The sequence below is a fragment of the Tupaia chinensis genome, unplaced genomic scaffold (genome assembly GCF_000334495.1).
Source record: "Tupaia chinensis unplaced genomic scaffold, TupChi_1.0 Scaffold143935_1, whole genome shotgun sequence".
Classification (NCBI taxonomy): Eukaryota; Metazoa; Chordata; class Mammalia; order Scandentia; family Tupaiidae; genus Tupaia; species Tupaia belangeri.
The window spans coordinates 722,195-737,779 of NW_006203786.1; the positions used below are offsets into that span (position 1 = coordinate 722,195).

General features: G+C 40.0%; 1 protein-coding gene across 1 annotated transcript in view; it reads right to left on the bottom strand.

Moving 5' to 3' along the window:
- IQCJ (IQ motif containing J) overlaps nucleotides 1-15,585 on the bottom strand; it is a 103,501-nt gene that overhangs the window by 44,083 nt on the left and 43,833 nt on the right. The window contains exons 2-3 of the mRNA XM_006165506.1: nucleotides 9,975-10,039; nucleotides 2,756-2,836 (exon numbers count right to left, since the gene is read on the bottom strand). Coding sequence (XP_006165568.1) covers nucleotides 2,756-2,836; nucleotides 9,975-10,039 — 146 coding nt within the window. The remainder of the gene's footprint in view (nucleotides 1-2,755; nucleotides 2,837-9,974; nucleotides 10,040-15,585) is intronic.

Consider the following 15,585-nt stretch of genomic DNA (forward strand, 5'->3'; position numbering starts at 1 on the left):
TTTCTAACTTAATTACAGCATTCAAATTAAACCCTCTAATTTTTCATATATCAACTTTCCTTTCCAGTGCTTTTTCATTTTATAGGGTCTTATCTTAATGAGAAAATTCCTAATGATAAACCAACCTGTGTTTGCAAACTGATGTCGCATATAGTGAGGCGGACACACTGCTTACATAAAATGATGTGATGGCCTGATTCATTATGCATTTAGTACATGTGACACAGAGCTTCCTAGCAGGGAACCCAGCTGGCTTCTAAAACCATGTTTGGACTTGAGAAGTCACCTGATGTGTTCACAGAGCCAAGCTTTCGGCTGATGACCAAGGTTAATGCAGATTTACAGGGGTGTGTAATAATATTCGCTTTTATCCAGTAGGATATTACTTATATATCGGTGTCATCTCTGTTTCAATTCCTAAATCCAGCAATGACTTACTGTTCTTCAAATTTGAACACCCCAAGGTGCCCTTTTTCAAGGTGATTTCTTTTATATAGGATTACTCCTTAGGCTTTTTTGCAAATGTTCAGTGATTCTAACCAAGCACAGGCATATTTAAATTCTCCGATATGAGCTTCTTGGAGTGTTAAGCTGAGTGGTGTGTGTGTGTGTGTGCGTGTGTGTGTGTGTGTCCATGCATGTGTCTGTGTGCATGCGTATGTGTGTTAGAGAGAAAGGAAGAGAGAGAGAATATACATTCTCAGTGGCAATTCTTTCTTTCTTATTTTTTTTTTGAAGAGGTTTTTGCTATAGGGTGCATATGCTAGCCAGCCAGACAGAGAGAGACAGAGAGACAGAAAGAAAGAAATCACCCCCCAGGGGGATGGCCATGCCGCAATCCCTTCTCCTCCATTCTCCTCTCGGGATCTTGGGCACGCACACACATGCACCCAGTGTGAGTTTAAGCTACCAAGTCCCAGACTTGAATCATGGTCGACTACATGGGAATCCAGCGACACAGCCATTACGCCAACTGCTGACCCCAAGGCAATTCTTATACTCATCCCTGAAGTAAAATAAGAATGGGAAAGGTTCACAGAAAAGTTATGAACAGTTTGCAATTGTTTTCAAGGTGATTCTGATAGCCTCCTTTTTTATTTAAACATGGTTTTAAGGGGCCAACAGGTGGTGTGGTGGTTAAGGTGCTGAATTCCCACATGGTTGATCACAGTTCAAGTCCCAGACCCAGCAGCTTGAAAATCACAACAAATAAATAGATAAATAAATAAGTAAATAAATAAAATGGCTTTAAAAGGTTGTTGTCTGGGCCAGCAGGTAGCATAGTGGCTAAGGCACTCGACTCCCACACGGCCAACTGTGGTTCAAGTTCCAGGCTTACAACACCAGGCGTGTGTGCATGCATGCTCAAGATCTCAAGAGGAGAATGGAGGAGAAGGGATTATGGCATAGCCATTGCTTGCTTTTTTTTCTCTCTGCCCTCTAGCAAATACATGCACACTGTAGCAAAAATCTCTATTTAAAAAATCGCTGTTGTATTCTATAGTATAGCCTGTCTCACTTTGGTTTTTATTAGCTTCATCTCTGATCATATATATAGAGGGGGAAATGAAAAACCACCTCTCCTGGGGAATGGCCACGCCTGGGGAATGGCCACGCCGCAGTCCCTTCTCCATTCTCCTTTTTGGATTGTGGCTATGCATGGACACATACCCAGTGTGTTTTTTAAGCTGCGAGGTCCAAAACTCAAACTGCACAGTCATATGGGATCCAGTTCCTTAACTACCAGGCCTCCAACTGACCCAAGACGTTTATTTTTCAAAATAATTGAACAAGAGTTGGAAAGATGGAAACAGTGACAAGGATGAGGGTTTTAAAAAGAATGTATGTGCGTGTGGCATGTGCGTCTGTGGCTACGCACACAGTAAAGAAATGGCCTGAGGGGGGAATAATAAAGTTGTTCTGAGACAGAAGTAAGTTACTGCGATGAAAGTGGAAAACGCTAGAGGAAGTTGAAGAACTGTACTCAACCTAGAAGGGAAAAAAAACAAGAAATACTGAAGAGATGGCACTACACTAATTCCCTCCTTGGGGACCAGAAGGCGGTGCAGAAGCAGTGAAACTGTAAAGTCCTGGGTTTGCAGCCTGGGGCTCCCTCTGCACACTGAATGCATGCAATGATACATGCCAGTGATCTGGGCTGACAGAAGCTGAGGGGGGAGTGTGGAGTGAAGACCATGTTGGTTGTGTCTGTCCCTCTGCTTCTGTCACTCGTGGAATACATGAACAGAAATAATAACAGTAATTCCTCGCACTGTCCAGTAGGTGGTGCCTTGTGCCCGAGCAGCTTCCTAACTGCTTGGATCAGGGAGGAAATGATAGGCAGTCCGTTAGTGTGAATAGAGAAATGTGTGATTCTTTTTTTTCGTTCACTTTTTTTTTTTTTTGAGAGGTTTTTGCTATAGGGCATGTACACTCACCAGAAAGACAGAGTCACAGAGATAGAAAGTGAGAAATCACCCCCCCAGGCGGGATGGCCTCTCTGCAATCCCTTCTCTTCTATTCTCCTCTCGGGATCTTGGGCACGCATGCACATGTGCCTGGTGTGAGTTTAAGCCACTGGGTCCGGGACTCAAACTGCGGTCGACTACATGGTAGTCCAGCAATATAGCCATTACACCAACTGCTGGTCCCGAGAAATGTGATTCTTAAACTCCCAGATTCCAGATTCATTTAGAAGCTCATAGAACAAAAACTGTAGAATTAATTGCTTCAGATAAAGTCTGAAATAACTTACATTTTCACCTTTGATTCCAAGGGTTGTAGATTGAGGGGATATTTTTCAATATTATTCTCCACATCCATGGCCAGCTGGTGACTGGAAGCAGAAATAATTCACTAGTAAGCACAACTCAGAAAGTTTATAACATTTATAACATTTACAACACTAATTTATATGCTTGAGAAAAACAGAGATAGATTTCATTTTATTCATTTTCATTTATTACCAGAGTTCTGAAAGTTCCCACTGGCACAGATGGATAAATAAACATGTTGTCAGATGAAAATGTTGCTTTGACTTTTACTTTTGCTATCCTTTGATTTCTTCGTTCAACTCAACATTCATAGGTACATTATGAAAATCATTCTCTTTAAGAGAAAAAGAAAGCAGACTATTGGGCCATTTCAGGGGGGAGTGCTATAAATCCCATAAGACTGGTCAACTCGTAAGTTGTAGAGAAGATCTCATTCATCCCAAAAGTGTTGCTACCCTTGAGACTTTCCTCCTTTCATTCTGCAAGCTGTTGCCGGGCTCCCTCTGAGAACAAAGATGACTCTCTGCCCTAGAGACAGACAGAAGCCTAGAGGCATATAATCACTATTTCTTTTTCTTTTCAAAGATTTTTGCCATAGGGCATGTGTGCTTATTGAAAGAAAGAAAGAGAAGCTCCCAGAGGATAGTCATGCTGCAATCCCTTCTCCTCTATCCTCCTCCAAAAATTTTGGGCATGCACCCACTTGTGCCTGACATGTTTTTCAAGCCACTGACTCTAGGACTCCAACCACAGAGTTGGCCATGTGGGATCCAGCACCTTAATCACCGTGCCACCAGCTGCCCATAATCATTATTTCTAATAAGTGTATAAGACTCACTGGATGTGGCAATGGTCAAGCAGTGTTTCATGGAGAAGGAATTCTTTTTTTTTTTTTTGAGAGGTTTTTGCTATAGGGCACGTCCACTCGCCAGACAGAGAGAGACAGAGAGATAGAAAGTGAGAAATCACCCCCCAGAGGGGATGGCCACGCCGTAATCCCTTCTCCTCCATTCTCCTCTTGGGATCTTGGACACGCACGCACACGTGCCCTGTGTGAGTTTAAGCCACCGGGTCCAGGACTCAAACCGTGGTCGACTACCTGGGAGTCCAGCGACATAGCCATTACGCTAACTGCTGGTCCCCGAGAAGGGATTCTTGGCTAGGTGTTGAAAAATGTAGGTAAGAAAGTAAGAAAGTTGAGGGAAATATGAGGAAGACAGTAAAACGAGAGTATAGATGGAAAAAAAAAGGTCAAAGTCTACTCTTAGAAAATAAAGAGAGCAATTTGGTGAGAGTGGATGATAAAAGTAGGAGGATCAAAGAAAATAAATTTGGATATGCAGAGAATAATAGTTATTGGTCATAGGATGTGTGCAAAACTCCGACAGAGACATTTTACATTTATTATCTTCTTTCATTCTCACAGTAATCTTCATCAAAGCAGTGCCCACGGTAGAGCTGAGTAATCAGAAGCTCAGAGGGATTAGGTTAGCCTCACTCTATGGGAGGAGCCATATTAAAATCACGCCTTAGTCTCTCCACCTCAAGGTACTAGTTGCAGAATTTTAATATTAGGCTTATTAGACATAATCCTACTGACTGCAATTTCCACAAGTAATCTATCCCATATACCAAGTCAACACACATGCATATGACAAGGGGACAGCGTGTGTGTGTACTTGTGTGAAACCAAAGCTTCATAAAATACTCATTTCTCAATACCTGTGATACACTCTGATTTCTCAAATTATATATCAGACTTGTAAAAGGTCAGTAATGAGTCACCAGATTGATTCAGCACACCATCAATGGATTGTGACCTGCAGAGTGAAAACTACTTCTACAGGGAAATCCTAAGTGCTCAAAGCAGGAAAATATTATGAATGGGATGTTTCAGGAAGATCTGCAGTGGGAGTGAGTGAAGAGAGTGGAGGAAAACTAGTTAGAAAGCTATTCAAATTGGCTAGTAATGAGGATGAGGATTGTGGTGAAAGTAAAGAAAATGAAAACATAAGGGGGAATGTGTGGCCTCAGGATCACACAAGTATATTCTCCTTTTTTTTTTTTTTTTTTTTTTTTTTTTTTTTAGAGAGAGAGAGGCAGAGCCAGTTGGGTGGGTGGTAAGAAAACACGGCAGGGCAGGTAAGTACCTATGTGGACACTAGGTGGTGCCATCAGCCCAAGATAGCTTTGTGGTTGCACAGGCTGGTTGCTGAGGCACAAGGAGAGCACTGTTTTTCTGTTTCTCTGTGCTGTTGGTATTCAGGATTCACTATAAATTTATTATTATTCACTTGTACCACAAACATATTTCATGTTTTTCTGTGTGTGTGCCAGTGGTCCAAATGCTAGACATGGTCACCATTTTTATGGTCTTACCATCTAAAAAGAAGATGGACATTGAACAACTAATTACAAGTGTGACAGATGTTATTAGAAGGGAAACAGGGAGGTACCTAATCCAGGAGAGGTGAGGATGGATTATCTCATTGTACAATTTTATGGCTTTATAGAGACCAGTCTTATAACCAGGATACTTTAAGAATCTGTTAATCAGGGGGCCAGAGGTGGCATAGTGTTAAGGTACTGGACTCCTGCATGGACAACTGTGGTTTGAGTCCCAGACCTGGTGACCTGAAACTCATGCCGGGCACATAGGTGTGCATACCCTGAATCCTAAGAGAAGAATGGAGGAGAAGGGGTTGCAGCATGGCCATCTGAGGGGTGATTTCTTTCTTTCTCTCCATTCCTCCGGCAAGCCCTAACGCCAAAAATCTCTCAAAGAAAAAGAACTTGTTAATTACAAATTAGCAAATCAGGCAACAGCGAGAGCTGAGTAGGTTAGGAGCATGTAGCTATACAATGCCCAAAGACAAAGCTACACTTTTCATAAAGAAAAGAAAACATTTATAGTATTAATACATTTGCTAATAAGGGATAACCTATAAATTATGCAACCTATAAACTACAAATACCTGCTGGTTTAAATTGGATGATTCATTCCATCAATAATTGCCTGGGTTTAGTAAAGTGATTATCTATCAGTAGAATGTGCACCTTGCAATCACAACTCTCCCACCAGAGACCTAGCCCGATTCTGTATTTACAGAAATGACAGTCAGGACAAGGTCTTGCGTAATGTAATAAATGATGATCATAAACAGCACCATAAGCAGACACCTAATTAATGGCCTTATCCATTGCTCTTCCCTCTGTTCCTAGGCACATGCCGAGCTTCACTGAGCTTGTGTGTATGCACACATGCACCCCAATGGCCCTGCATATGGTCTCAGATTGCATGAAGTTACAGCTTCCCTCCCCTTCACACCCACTGTCTACCACAAAACCCTGTTGAGCATTCAGAATAAATGTAATGTTCCAAGGGGGAATAACCGATCAAGTGCTATGACACCACGATCACTTAACTTCTGGTCATTTGGAGTACCGAGATGATTTACATCAGCACCTAAGTCAGCTACAGCTGTAATGAAATGCCTAATCTCTCACTCAACGGACACCCATTTTTCAGTCAAACTTGACAGCTTTCAAGGACACAGTCTTGCCCTGAAGCAGACCAGGAAATCTTCAGAATTCCAAGCAAATGGGTGTCTTAGTTAAGGCGAGAGTCACTTCCTGTTTTTTCTGTTCTGTCCCAGTAGGAAAGGGAAGGGTATCCCATGGGCCCACTTGTTTTGAGGGGAGACTTTAATTTTCATTTCTAGAATTCCTCAATCACGATTGGAAACAATAAGTATACAAAATAGACTGGTCATTTCCAGAAGTTTTAGGTTCTCCCAGGTCTCTGAATAATGAAGGGGGAGGGGGCACAGTAACCCACAGACAAACCATTCATTTTCATACATCTACGTGAGAGAGCGAGCTGCCTAAGGTACATGCTGTGTTAGTGAGAGGTTTAATACAGAGTTGCGGTCAATTAGTAAAGAAAAAAAAAAAACTTCTGGAGTTCATTTCCTACATTAAAATCAATAATGAAAAACTGGCATAGCCAGATTTAATAAATAAATGGGCTGACATCAAAGGGGAAGCGTGTCCTCGGAGAATCAAGCTGCATGAGGAGATTATTGAATAACCAAAAGGAATCAAAAATGAATCAACACCACTGTTCCTCAACCCCAGCTCTTCACTAAAATCCATGAAGAATGCTGTTAAAAGACAGGGGTTCCAGGGCCTCATCCCCAAGGATTCACATTCAATTTGTCTGGGGTGGGGCTTTAGCTGAGGCGTTTTTATTTCTCTCCCCAGGCAATTCTAAGTGCAGCCACAGTGAAGAAGCACTGACCTAGACCTAATGTCTTTGCAACACTAATCTTCATGGAAGAAAAAGCTGCTCTGTGTCAGCTAAAAACTCTTCCATTATTATTGTCTGTACATAGCTAGTGATGGGGGAGTAAACTATTTTATTCTTACTAATTCATATTAATGAAAGCAGGCATAACAATGATGAATTAAATCCATAGGTAATCCAGAAACTTCCTTTGATCAAAGAGCTAGAGCTGCCTTTCTTGCCACACTGTCACATCTTACAATCATGGTGATGAATGACCTCAGGAGGACGTGTGGTCCAAACACAGGCCCAGCCGGACAGGGAAGGGAGCCAGCGCTGAAGCCCCTGTGCGTCATGGGGTGTCTCATTTCATGCTGTAATAAGACTTTCGAACGAGTCTAGTCTGCTCATTTTCAGAGGTGAGTAAACTGGAGCTCAGGGTGGTTACATACTCACAAAATTGGGAAAATGCAGGAAGAGAACTCAAATCTAAACTTCCTCAGTTTTACTAATGTTTTGAACCACATGGAGGTGACCGATCATCTATGCTCTTCTTTGGCATTTCCACTACTGATTAACTTCCTTCTTAACAAAGATGTCCATTCTGTTGTCGGGCAGGCTAAGTTTTTTTTTTTCTTCTTTCTTTTTTTTCTTTTTTTAATAGGGCACGTGCACTCACCAGAAAGACAGAGAGAGACAGAAAGCGAGAAATCACCCCCCAGGGGGGATGGCCATGCTGCAGTCCCTTCTCCTCCATTCTCCTCTCGGGATCTTGGGCACACACGTATATGCGCCAGGCATGAGTTTAAGCTACCAGGTCCAGGACTCAAACCGTAGTCGACTACATGGGAGTCAAACGACATAGCCATTATGCTAACTGCTGGTCACTCTTTTTATTTTTTTTTATTATTTTTTTTTTAATAAAGTCGTCTTTTTTCTGACTCACAAAGCCAATTATCCTACTCACTGATCCTGGTCCTACGTTTTCAAGCAAGGGGAGTAATCAGCCTTTCTTTTATAGAAGCATTTCTGCAAATGTTTAAGGATAGCTGATCTCTGGAGCCAGCAAGTGGCATGGTGGTTAAGGGTGCTGAACTCCCATATGGCTAACCATGATTCGAGTCCCACACCTAGCAGTTTGCTTTCTCACTTTCCCTCTCTTAGACAAATTGAAATAAATAAAATTAAATAAAATAATTCTTCTTTTTTTTTTTTTTTTTAAAAAAGATAGCTGTTCTCTTTCTTCTGAGGGCTTTTCTTCGAGCTTCACATCTTCAGCTCTCAGCAGTTGTTTTACGTGGTTTCACAACCCTCACAATTTTAACTGACCTCTTCTGGTGCTCTCAGAAACATCAGTGAGCTTTTTTTTTTTTTTTTAAAAAAAAAAAGGTTTTTCTTTCTCCTATGAGCAAGAGAGGGTGAGACAGGGAGAGAGAGAGAGAGACAGCAAGGAGACAGCAAGGAATCCATTCCCACCTTCAGCCAGCCCCAGATCCTGGACATGCCTGCTCCCAGAGTATTCAGAGACCTTCAGGTGAGAACCCGGGATCTTCCCTTGTGGTCAGTCTCAGAGAACGTTGTGTTACCACCAGCCTCTTGACATAATTTTTGGTTTGTTTTTTGTTTTTTTGTTTTTTTGCAGAGAGATTTTGCAATAGGGCATGCACACTTGCCAGAGAGACAGAAAGATAGGAAGTGAGAAATAACTCCCAAAGGGGGGTGGCATGCGCAATCCCTTCTCCTCCATTCTCCTCTCAGGATTTTGGGCATGCACACACAGTAGCCTGGTGTGTTTCTAGCAGCCAGGTCTAGTTGGCCATGTGGGAGTACAGGGACATAACCATTACACCATCTGCTGGTCCCTTGATATGCATTAAAGTATAATGCCTAGAGTTAAGCATGATACACATAGTCTTTAGTCAGTAATTGAAGGCAAGGATTTTGGAGGCATTCAAATTAGACTTATTTCCCCTCCTCATACTCACTAACTGAGTATAGTTGGATGCTGTCAAAACCTCACTGAGCCCATTTCCTCGTCTGCAAAATATAAATACCAGGAAATCTCAAAAAGTTCATAGAAAAACTGAATTAAAATATAAGTGTAGTTTGGGGCAAAAAAATTTTCATAACATACATTTTCCATGAAGTTTTTGAAGCTCCTCCCCCACAGTACAGCCTTATATAAAAAGGCTGTCGTCAGAATTCGATGAGGAAATGTCTATCAACATTGAATAGTACACAGGACATTGTAAACACTCAACACGTGTTTGCTAGTTTTTCTTCTCTTGTTTTGACAATACATGCTTATTCATGAGTCTAACATGCCAGTATTTTAAAAGCCATATAAAATCTCATGCTATGTTAATATCAACTAAAACCTCTAAGCATTTGCCCCCAAACTGAAATCAGGATATATCTTTCACATGATTTAATTATATAACTTTTTTTTAAAACCTAAGACTTTACTTTTATTTCTATTCAATTTCTTCTGTCTTTTCTTTCTTTTTTAAAGCTGTTTTTTCCCAGTCTACAGGGTTATTTTGAATGTTCCTTCTATTCTTGTCAGTTTGTACTTTTTGCAAATTTTATGCCTGCGTTATATAAATGTTCCTGATTAAAAACCAAAGACAGGGCAGGGTTACATCTCAATTCCAGACATACCACCAGAGACACCTTCCAGGCATCATACTCTGTTAATTAGAGCTTGTATACTGTCGCTCAAGTAATCATAAATCTACCCAATTCTATCTCAGTGAGCCATCTTGCTGGGTCCTGACCACAATATCATAAGAAACTGTCAGATTTACTCATTGATTTTCACCTTGCTAGGCAGTTTTTTGGTTTCTGTTTTTCTTTTTAATGGAAGCTTTTCAGCCTTACAAACAATTTAACTGCTTTCAATCATGTTTACTTACTTTTCAAGTAAGTATTTTCCATCATTAACTGGTTGTAAAGGATTCTGCAATCTTTTCAGTTCTTCCTGTGAAGAGAGAAAAAAAATATTTTGCAAATCAACATATATACTTCCAAGGAATACTATCTGAGGACCATTATCAGCAAAATTGAGATAATACACTGTGAAGCGATCTAGATTTAGGGAAGGTAAGTGTTTCCACAATACAATTAGATCTTTGACCTTACTGGAGTAGAATACTGTCACTCAAATTATGTAATTTTTCATCACTAAAAATAATGCTCCTTGGGTTTTTTTGTTTGTTTTGTTTTTCCTGAACAGAGATATGTTTATATTGATCCAAGCATGCTCTTCCCAAATTTACCCTGTTGAAAGTATTGTTTGCCAGTTGCTGGGTAAGAGACTAATGAATGTGTTGGGTTTGGCTATTCAATGTTCAGACTCTTAACTCTTGGTAACTCTTGGTAACCTCTTCCTTACAGTCCAAGTGCTCACACACAAACACACACATACTCACACACACAGTTGCAATAGCCCTCCCCTGAATTTCAGCCATCAACAGTCTATGTAATCCCAATTCTCCAGTCATAGGGCTATGATGGAAGTTGGCCCAGGTTCCTGTTGTCAGCGTTGTCAATCACAGGAGGATTTAAGAAAGGTTTACAGACTCTTCCTTGGAATGCCACCATTCCCTGCTACCTGCCTCAGCCCCAGAAATGACTAAAGTGATCAGTTTCCTCAGTTTCTGAAGACAGCCACAATCCGAATAGTTATTCATCTGCTTCTTTTTTAAAATTATTTATTTAACTTTATTTATTCATTCATTTAATTTGATCAGAGAGGGACAGAGAAAGAGAGTGAGAAAGCAAGCCTCCAGGTCCAGGATTTGAACCATGGTTGGCCATGTGGGATTGTCCAGCGCCTTAACCACCTAAAGACCATCAGGACTAGCCCCAACATACTAATACCCCACCAGACACTCAGGTCTCCTAAATCATGCTCCATTGTACAATCTTTTTAATTTCATTACTGAACTTTACATTCTTGAATTTGATCTAACCATCCATCTCTTTCCTGTCTCTTCAGTCTTTCTAATGGGGTCTTGGGAATTCACAGTCTGTCATCAGCAAAATTCCCTGTCTCCCAATTTCTTCGAATATTCGCTTACTTCCTTTTCTTATTGAACCATGCCTCACTCTTCAGGGGAAGCTAAGTTTAGTTAGAGCAAGATCCAAGAACTGTTTAGAAAGGTGCTTTAGCACACAGAGGGCATTGCTGGTTACAAACTTGGATGAGTCCCTGAGCATCCTTCCTCCTCTGCAGTCCCCTTATGGGGTGGCCATTTCTTCCCTGTAGAGTACACCATCCAGAGGAGGGGCCCTGCATTTCTCAGTGCTGCTTTCAGATCTTCCCAACTCCTACAAAACCTCAGCTGCTCTGGAAACATGCCACTGTCTGTTCCAGTCCTCTGTCTTCTCTTTGCAATCAACTCCCCTCTCTCAAGGGTCCAGTTTTAATTTCTCTCCCTGTAGATTAATTTTGCCTATTCTGGAATGATATGTATGTATTTATTATTTTGTGTCTGCCTTAATTTACACATTACAGTTGGACATTTATGTTTGCCATTGCATGCATCGGTAGTTCATTTCTTTTCATTGCTGAGTAGTATTTCATTGTATAAGCACAGCACCATGTATTCATCCATTCTCCTGCAAAGGGACATTCAAATTGTTTCAGATATTGCCTGAGAGGAATAAAGCCACTCTGAATAGTCTCATGTAAATCTCTTTGTACATGTATTTCTTCATTTCTCCTTGATAAGTATCTAGGAGTGAAATTGCTACATCATTAGATAGATATACATTTAACTTTTAAAGAAACTCAGCACTGTAAAGATGTATAGTGATTAAATACAAATAAGAAAATATTAAACATTTAGAAAAATAAAATGTTCAAACACTTTTCTAAAGTGCTTGTACCACACCGTAGTCCAAATAGTGATCTATGTGAGGTCTAGCTGGCCTATGTCCTCACCAACATTTGATGTTGTTAGTGTTTTTAGTTTCAGTCATCTTAGTGGATGTGTGGGACTTCATTGTGATCTCAAGTTGCATGTCTCTGATAATTAATGATATTAAGTATCTTTACATTTGTTATTTAATTGGGTCCTATGACTTATTATTGAGTTGCAGTTCTTTATATAGTTTGGGGTACAATTTTTGTGTCAGATTACTGTATTACTGACAGCTTCTCTCAGTCAACAGCTTTCGACAAGCAGGAGTTTTCATTCTTATAGGATACAATTTGTTTTATTTTTCATGATTTGTGTTTTCAGCATCCTAAGAAGTATTTGCCTACCCCAATGTAGGCAAATATATTTCCAGCACCCGGAATAGCACCCAGCACATAGTAGCTGCTCCAAGGATGTGAGTTGATTAAACTATTTCAAGATTTAGAACATTTTGGTTTATGCATCTGGAAATTGAAGCATAAAGATTTTGAAGCTTCAGAAACTCTAAAACTATAGTGTAAGAATTTGCTGCTGTGATGGGTACCAACTAGAAGAAAAAGGTAACATGAAAAGTAAATGACAGCAAAGGAAAACAGAACCAAGGGACCAGGAATCTGGTAATAAAATAGATGGTCCCCTCTATTTTCTTCTAGAAGTTTAATAGGTTATTTACATTTAGATCTATGATAGGTCTTAAGTTAATTTTTGTGTATGGTGTGTAGTAGGGATTGAGATCCATTTTTCTTCATATGAATATAAGTGTAAATCTACCGAATGGGACTTCTGTATCGTTTTTCTGATACAAAACAGATTCAGTCAGTCAGTGGCTTTTGACCTTTGTCCTTCTCTCTTCTTCCTGCCTGGATTATAATAATGAGATCCAGACATGCAGAAGCCATTGACCTATGAAGAAGAAAGCCACACACCAGGGATAGTAAAATAGAAAAATAGGAGGCACCTGGGACCCTGAAGAAATTAAGGAGCTGCTACATCAACCATGATCTATCAACATCTATGCATTTTGCAATGTTAGAAGACCAACCTACTTATTAATCCATCAGCAGTAGACAAATACAGATAAGAAATACACATGCTCGTGTTAATAATGCTCCAGTGATTTTCCACCACTTCTGAAATAAAATGCAAATTTGTCACCATGGCCTACAGATCCCTAAGTAATATGAACCCCTACCTGGTTGCTCACCACTCCTTCCTCAACCCGTGCACACATAGCTCACTTTTTTTTAGCCATATTGGTCTGTGATATTTCAGAAATGGCAAAGCTTTCATCCTCCTCAGAGCACTTATCTTTGCTATCCTCTCTGCACGGAGCATCTGTTCCCATAATCTCACATGGTTCACTCCCTCACTTCATGCAGGCGTCTGCTCATATATCACTTTCTCAGAGACGCCTGCCTTGCCTGGACTCTAAATGGTCAACCGTCGCTCACTACACACTTGCCATGCTTCATGTTTTTATTCATTCTCTATGGTCATGATCACTTCCTAATATGTTATATGTGTGCTAGTTTTAGTTCTCTCCCTCCACCAGGTGGTCAGCAGCTTCACAGGAAGCAGGTTTTAGTTACATCCATCACTGTATTTTCAGCACCTGGGACAGCGCACAGCACGTAGAAGTTGCTTCGACGATGTGAGCTCTTTAAACTATTTTGGGATCTAGAACATTTTGGTTTATTCATCTGGAAGTTGAAACAAAGATTTTGAAGCTTCAGAAACTCTGAAACTATAGTGTAAGTATTTGCCACTATGACAGGTGCTAACTAGAAGAAAAAGGATGACACAGAAAAGCAAATGACAGCAAAGGAAAACAGTCAAAAGGCCGGGGATCTGGTAATATATACACCCTACATATGTATTTGTATACACACACAATGCTAAGAAAGCTAACTGAAAAATGGTGTTTCTCAGTTTGCATTCTATAACCTAGGGCTACAAAATACATAAATACATAATTCTAAAATGAGCCACAGAATTATAAAGTTCAGAACAGGCCAGTTGTTGATGTTGTTTGCTTGTTTTGTGTTGGCAATTTTTAAAAATGTCTTGTACAGAAGTCTAATGGGTAAAGCAGACCATAGTTTTCGGTTCATTTCTACTAAAGGCTGCTGTCTTTATATCAAAGATTGGTATAACAAATCTCATATGAAGAAAATTTCTCCACATTCTGCAAAATTGCTGTATATGACATTGTTCATTTTGCTACCGGATCTCTCTTACAGTTAATGAAATGAAAGAAAACTACCTTTTACAATTTACTGGTGGGGATATGAACCCCATTTGATATAATAGCACACTTCTTTTCAACAACAGTAACAACTCAGAAGTCTAATAGAGGTCGTTTATTTCGTTTGGTGGCTAGAAGCTTAAATTAAATATTCAACTATCATAAGTATTTTTGCCAGGCTGTTAGTACAATCATTTCCTCCTCCTTTCACTACATCCTATGTGAATATCTTTATTTTAACTCTGTTACTGTTGGGCTCTTGGAAAAGTCATGACACATTTTTTAAAAGAATTATTTACTTAGTTCCATTTGTTATTATTATTTTTTAATTTGATCAGAGACAGACAGAGAAAGAGAAAGCAAGAAAGCAAGGTGCCAGGTCCGGGACTCGAACTGCAGTCAGCCATGTGGGAATCCAGTGCCTTTAACCACCATGCCACCTGCCAGCCCCATTTTTCCATAGAAAAATATGTTATGACTTTTACGATGACCTAATACATGTGTGCTTTTCATAGTAAGTGAAGTAAATGCCATATAAGCAGATTATATATAGATAGTATAATAAAGATGATAATTGGAAGATGGATGGATGGAAGGAAGGAAAGGAGAGAGGGAGGAAGGAAATCCTTTTCAATCTTATTCATGAGATTTTATTTTTAGGATACAATTTCCTCTTAAACTTTGTGGACCCCGGTTCCCTATTCTGCAAGTAAGTCTCCACACATCTATTTTTCCCAATCCTTCCCACTTAATCCTTCCTCATTTATGTTATGACTTTTACGATGACCTAATACATGTGTGCTTTTCATAGTAAGTGAAGTAAATGCCATATAAGCAGATTATATATAGATAGTATAATAAAGATGATAATTGGAAGATGGATGGATGGAAGGAAGGAAAGGAGAGAGGGAGGAAGGAAATCCTTTTCAATCTTATTCATGAGATTTTATTTTTAGGATACAATTTCCTCTTAAACTTTGTGGACCCCGGTTCCCTATTCTGCAAGTAAGTCTCCACACATCTATTTTTCCCAATCCTTCCCACTTAATCCTTCCTCATTTCCTACCCCACCTCTAATGACATGAGCAAAAGGTCCAGGTCTTAGAAAAGGTCAGGTTGGAAGCCATTTTTATACAGAAAGGAAATAGTTTGAATGAAAAATCTCAGTTATTATAGAAAGCCAAAGGTGAATTTCAATGTTGTAAACTTTTTCTTTTTCACCCCCTGCATTCTGATTAGAAGAGACTGAGCTATTGGTAGTCCTGGTGCCTTCTTCCCTGAGTGCTTTTGGCATGTGCTCTTCTTTTTTCCTGAGGTCAGGAAGGAAAAGGTTCTTCCCTGTGTGATGGCTGGGCT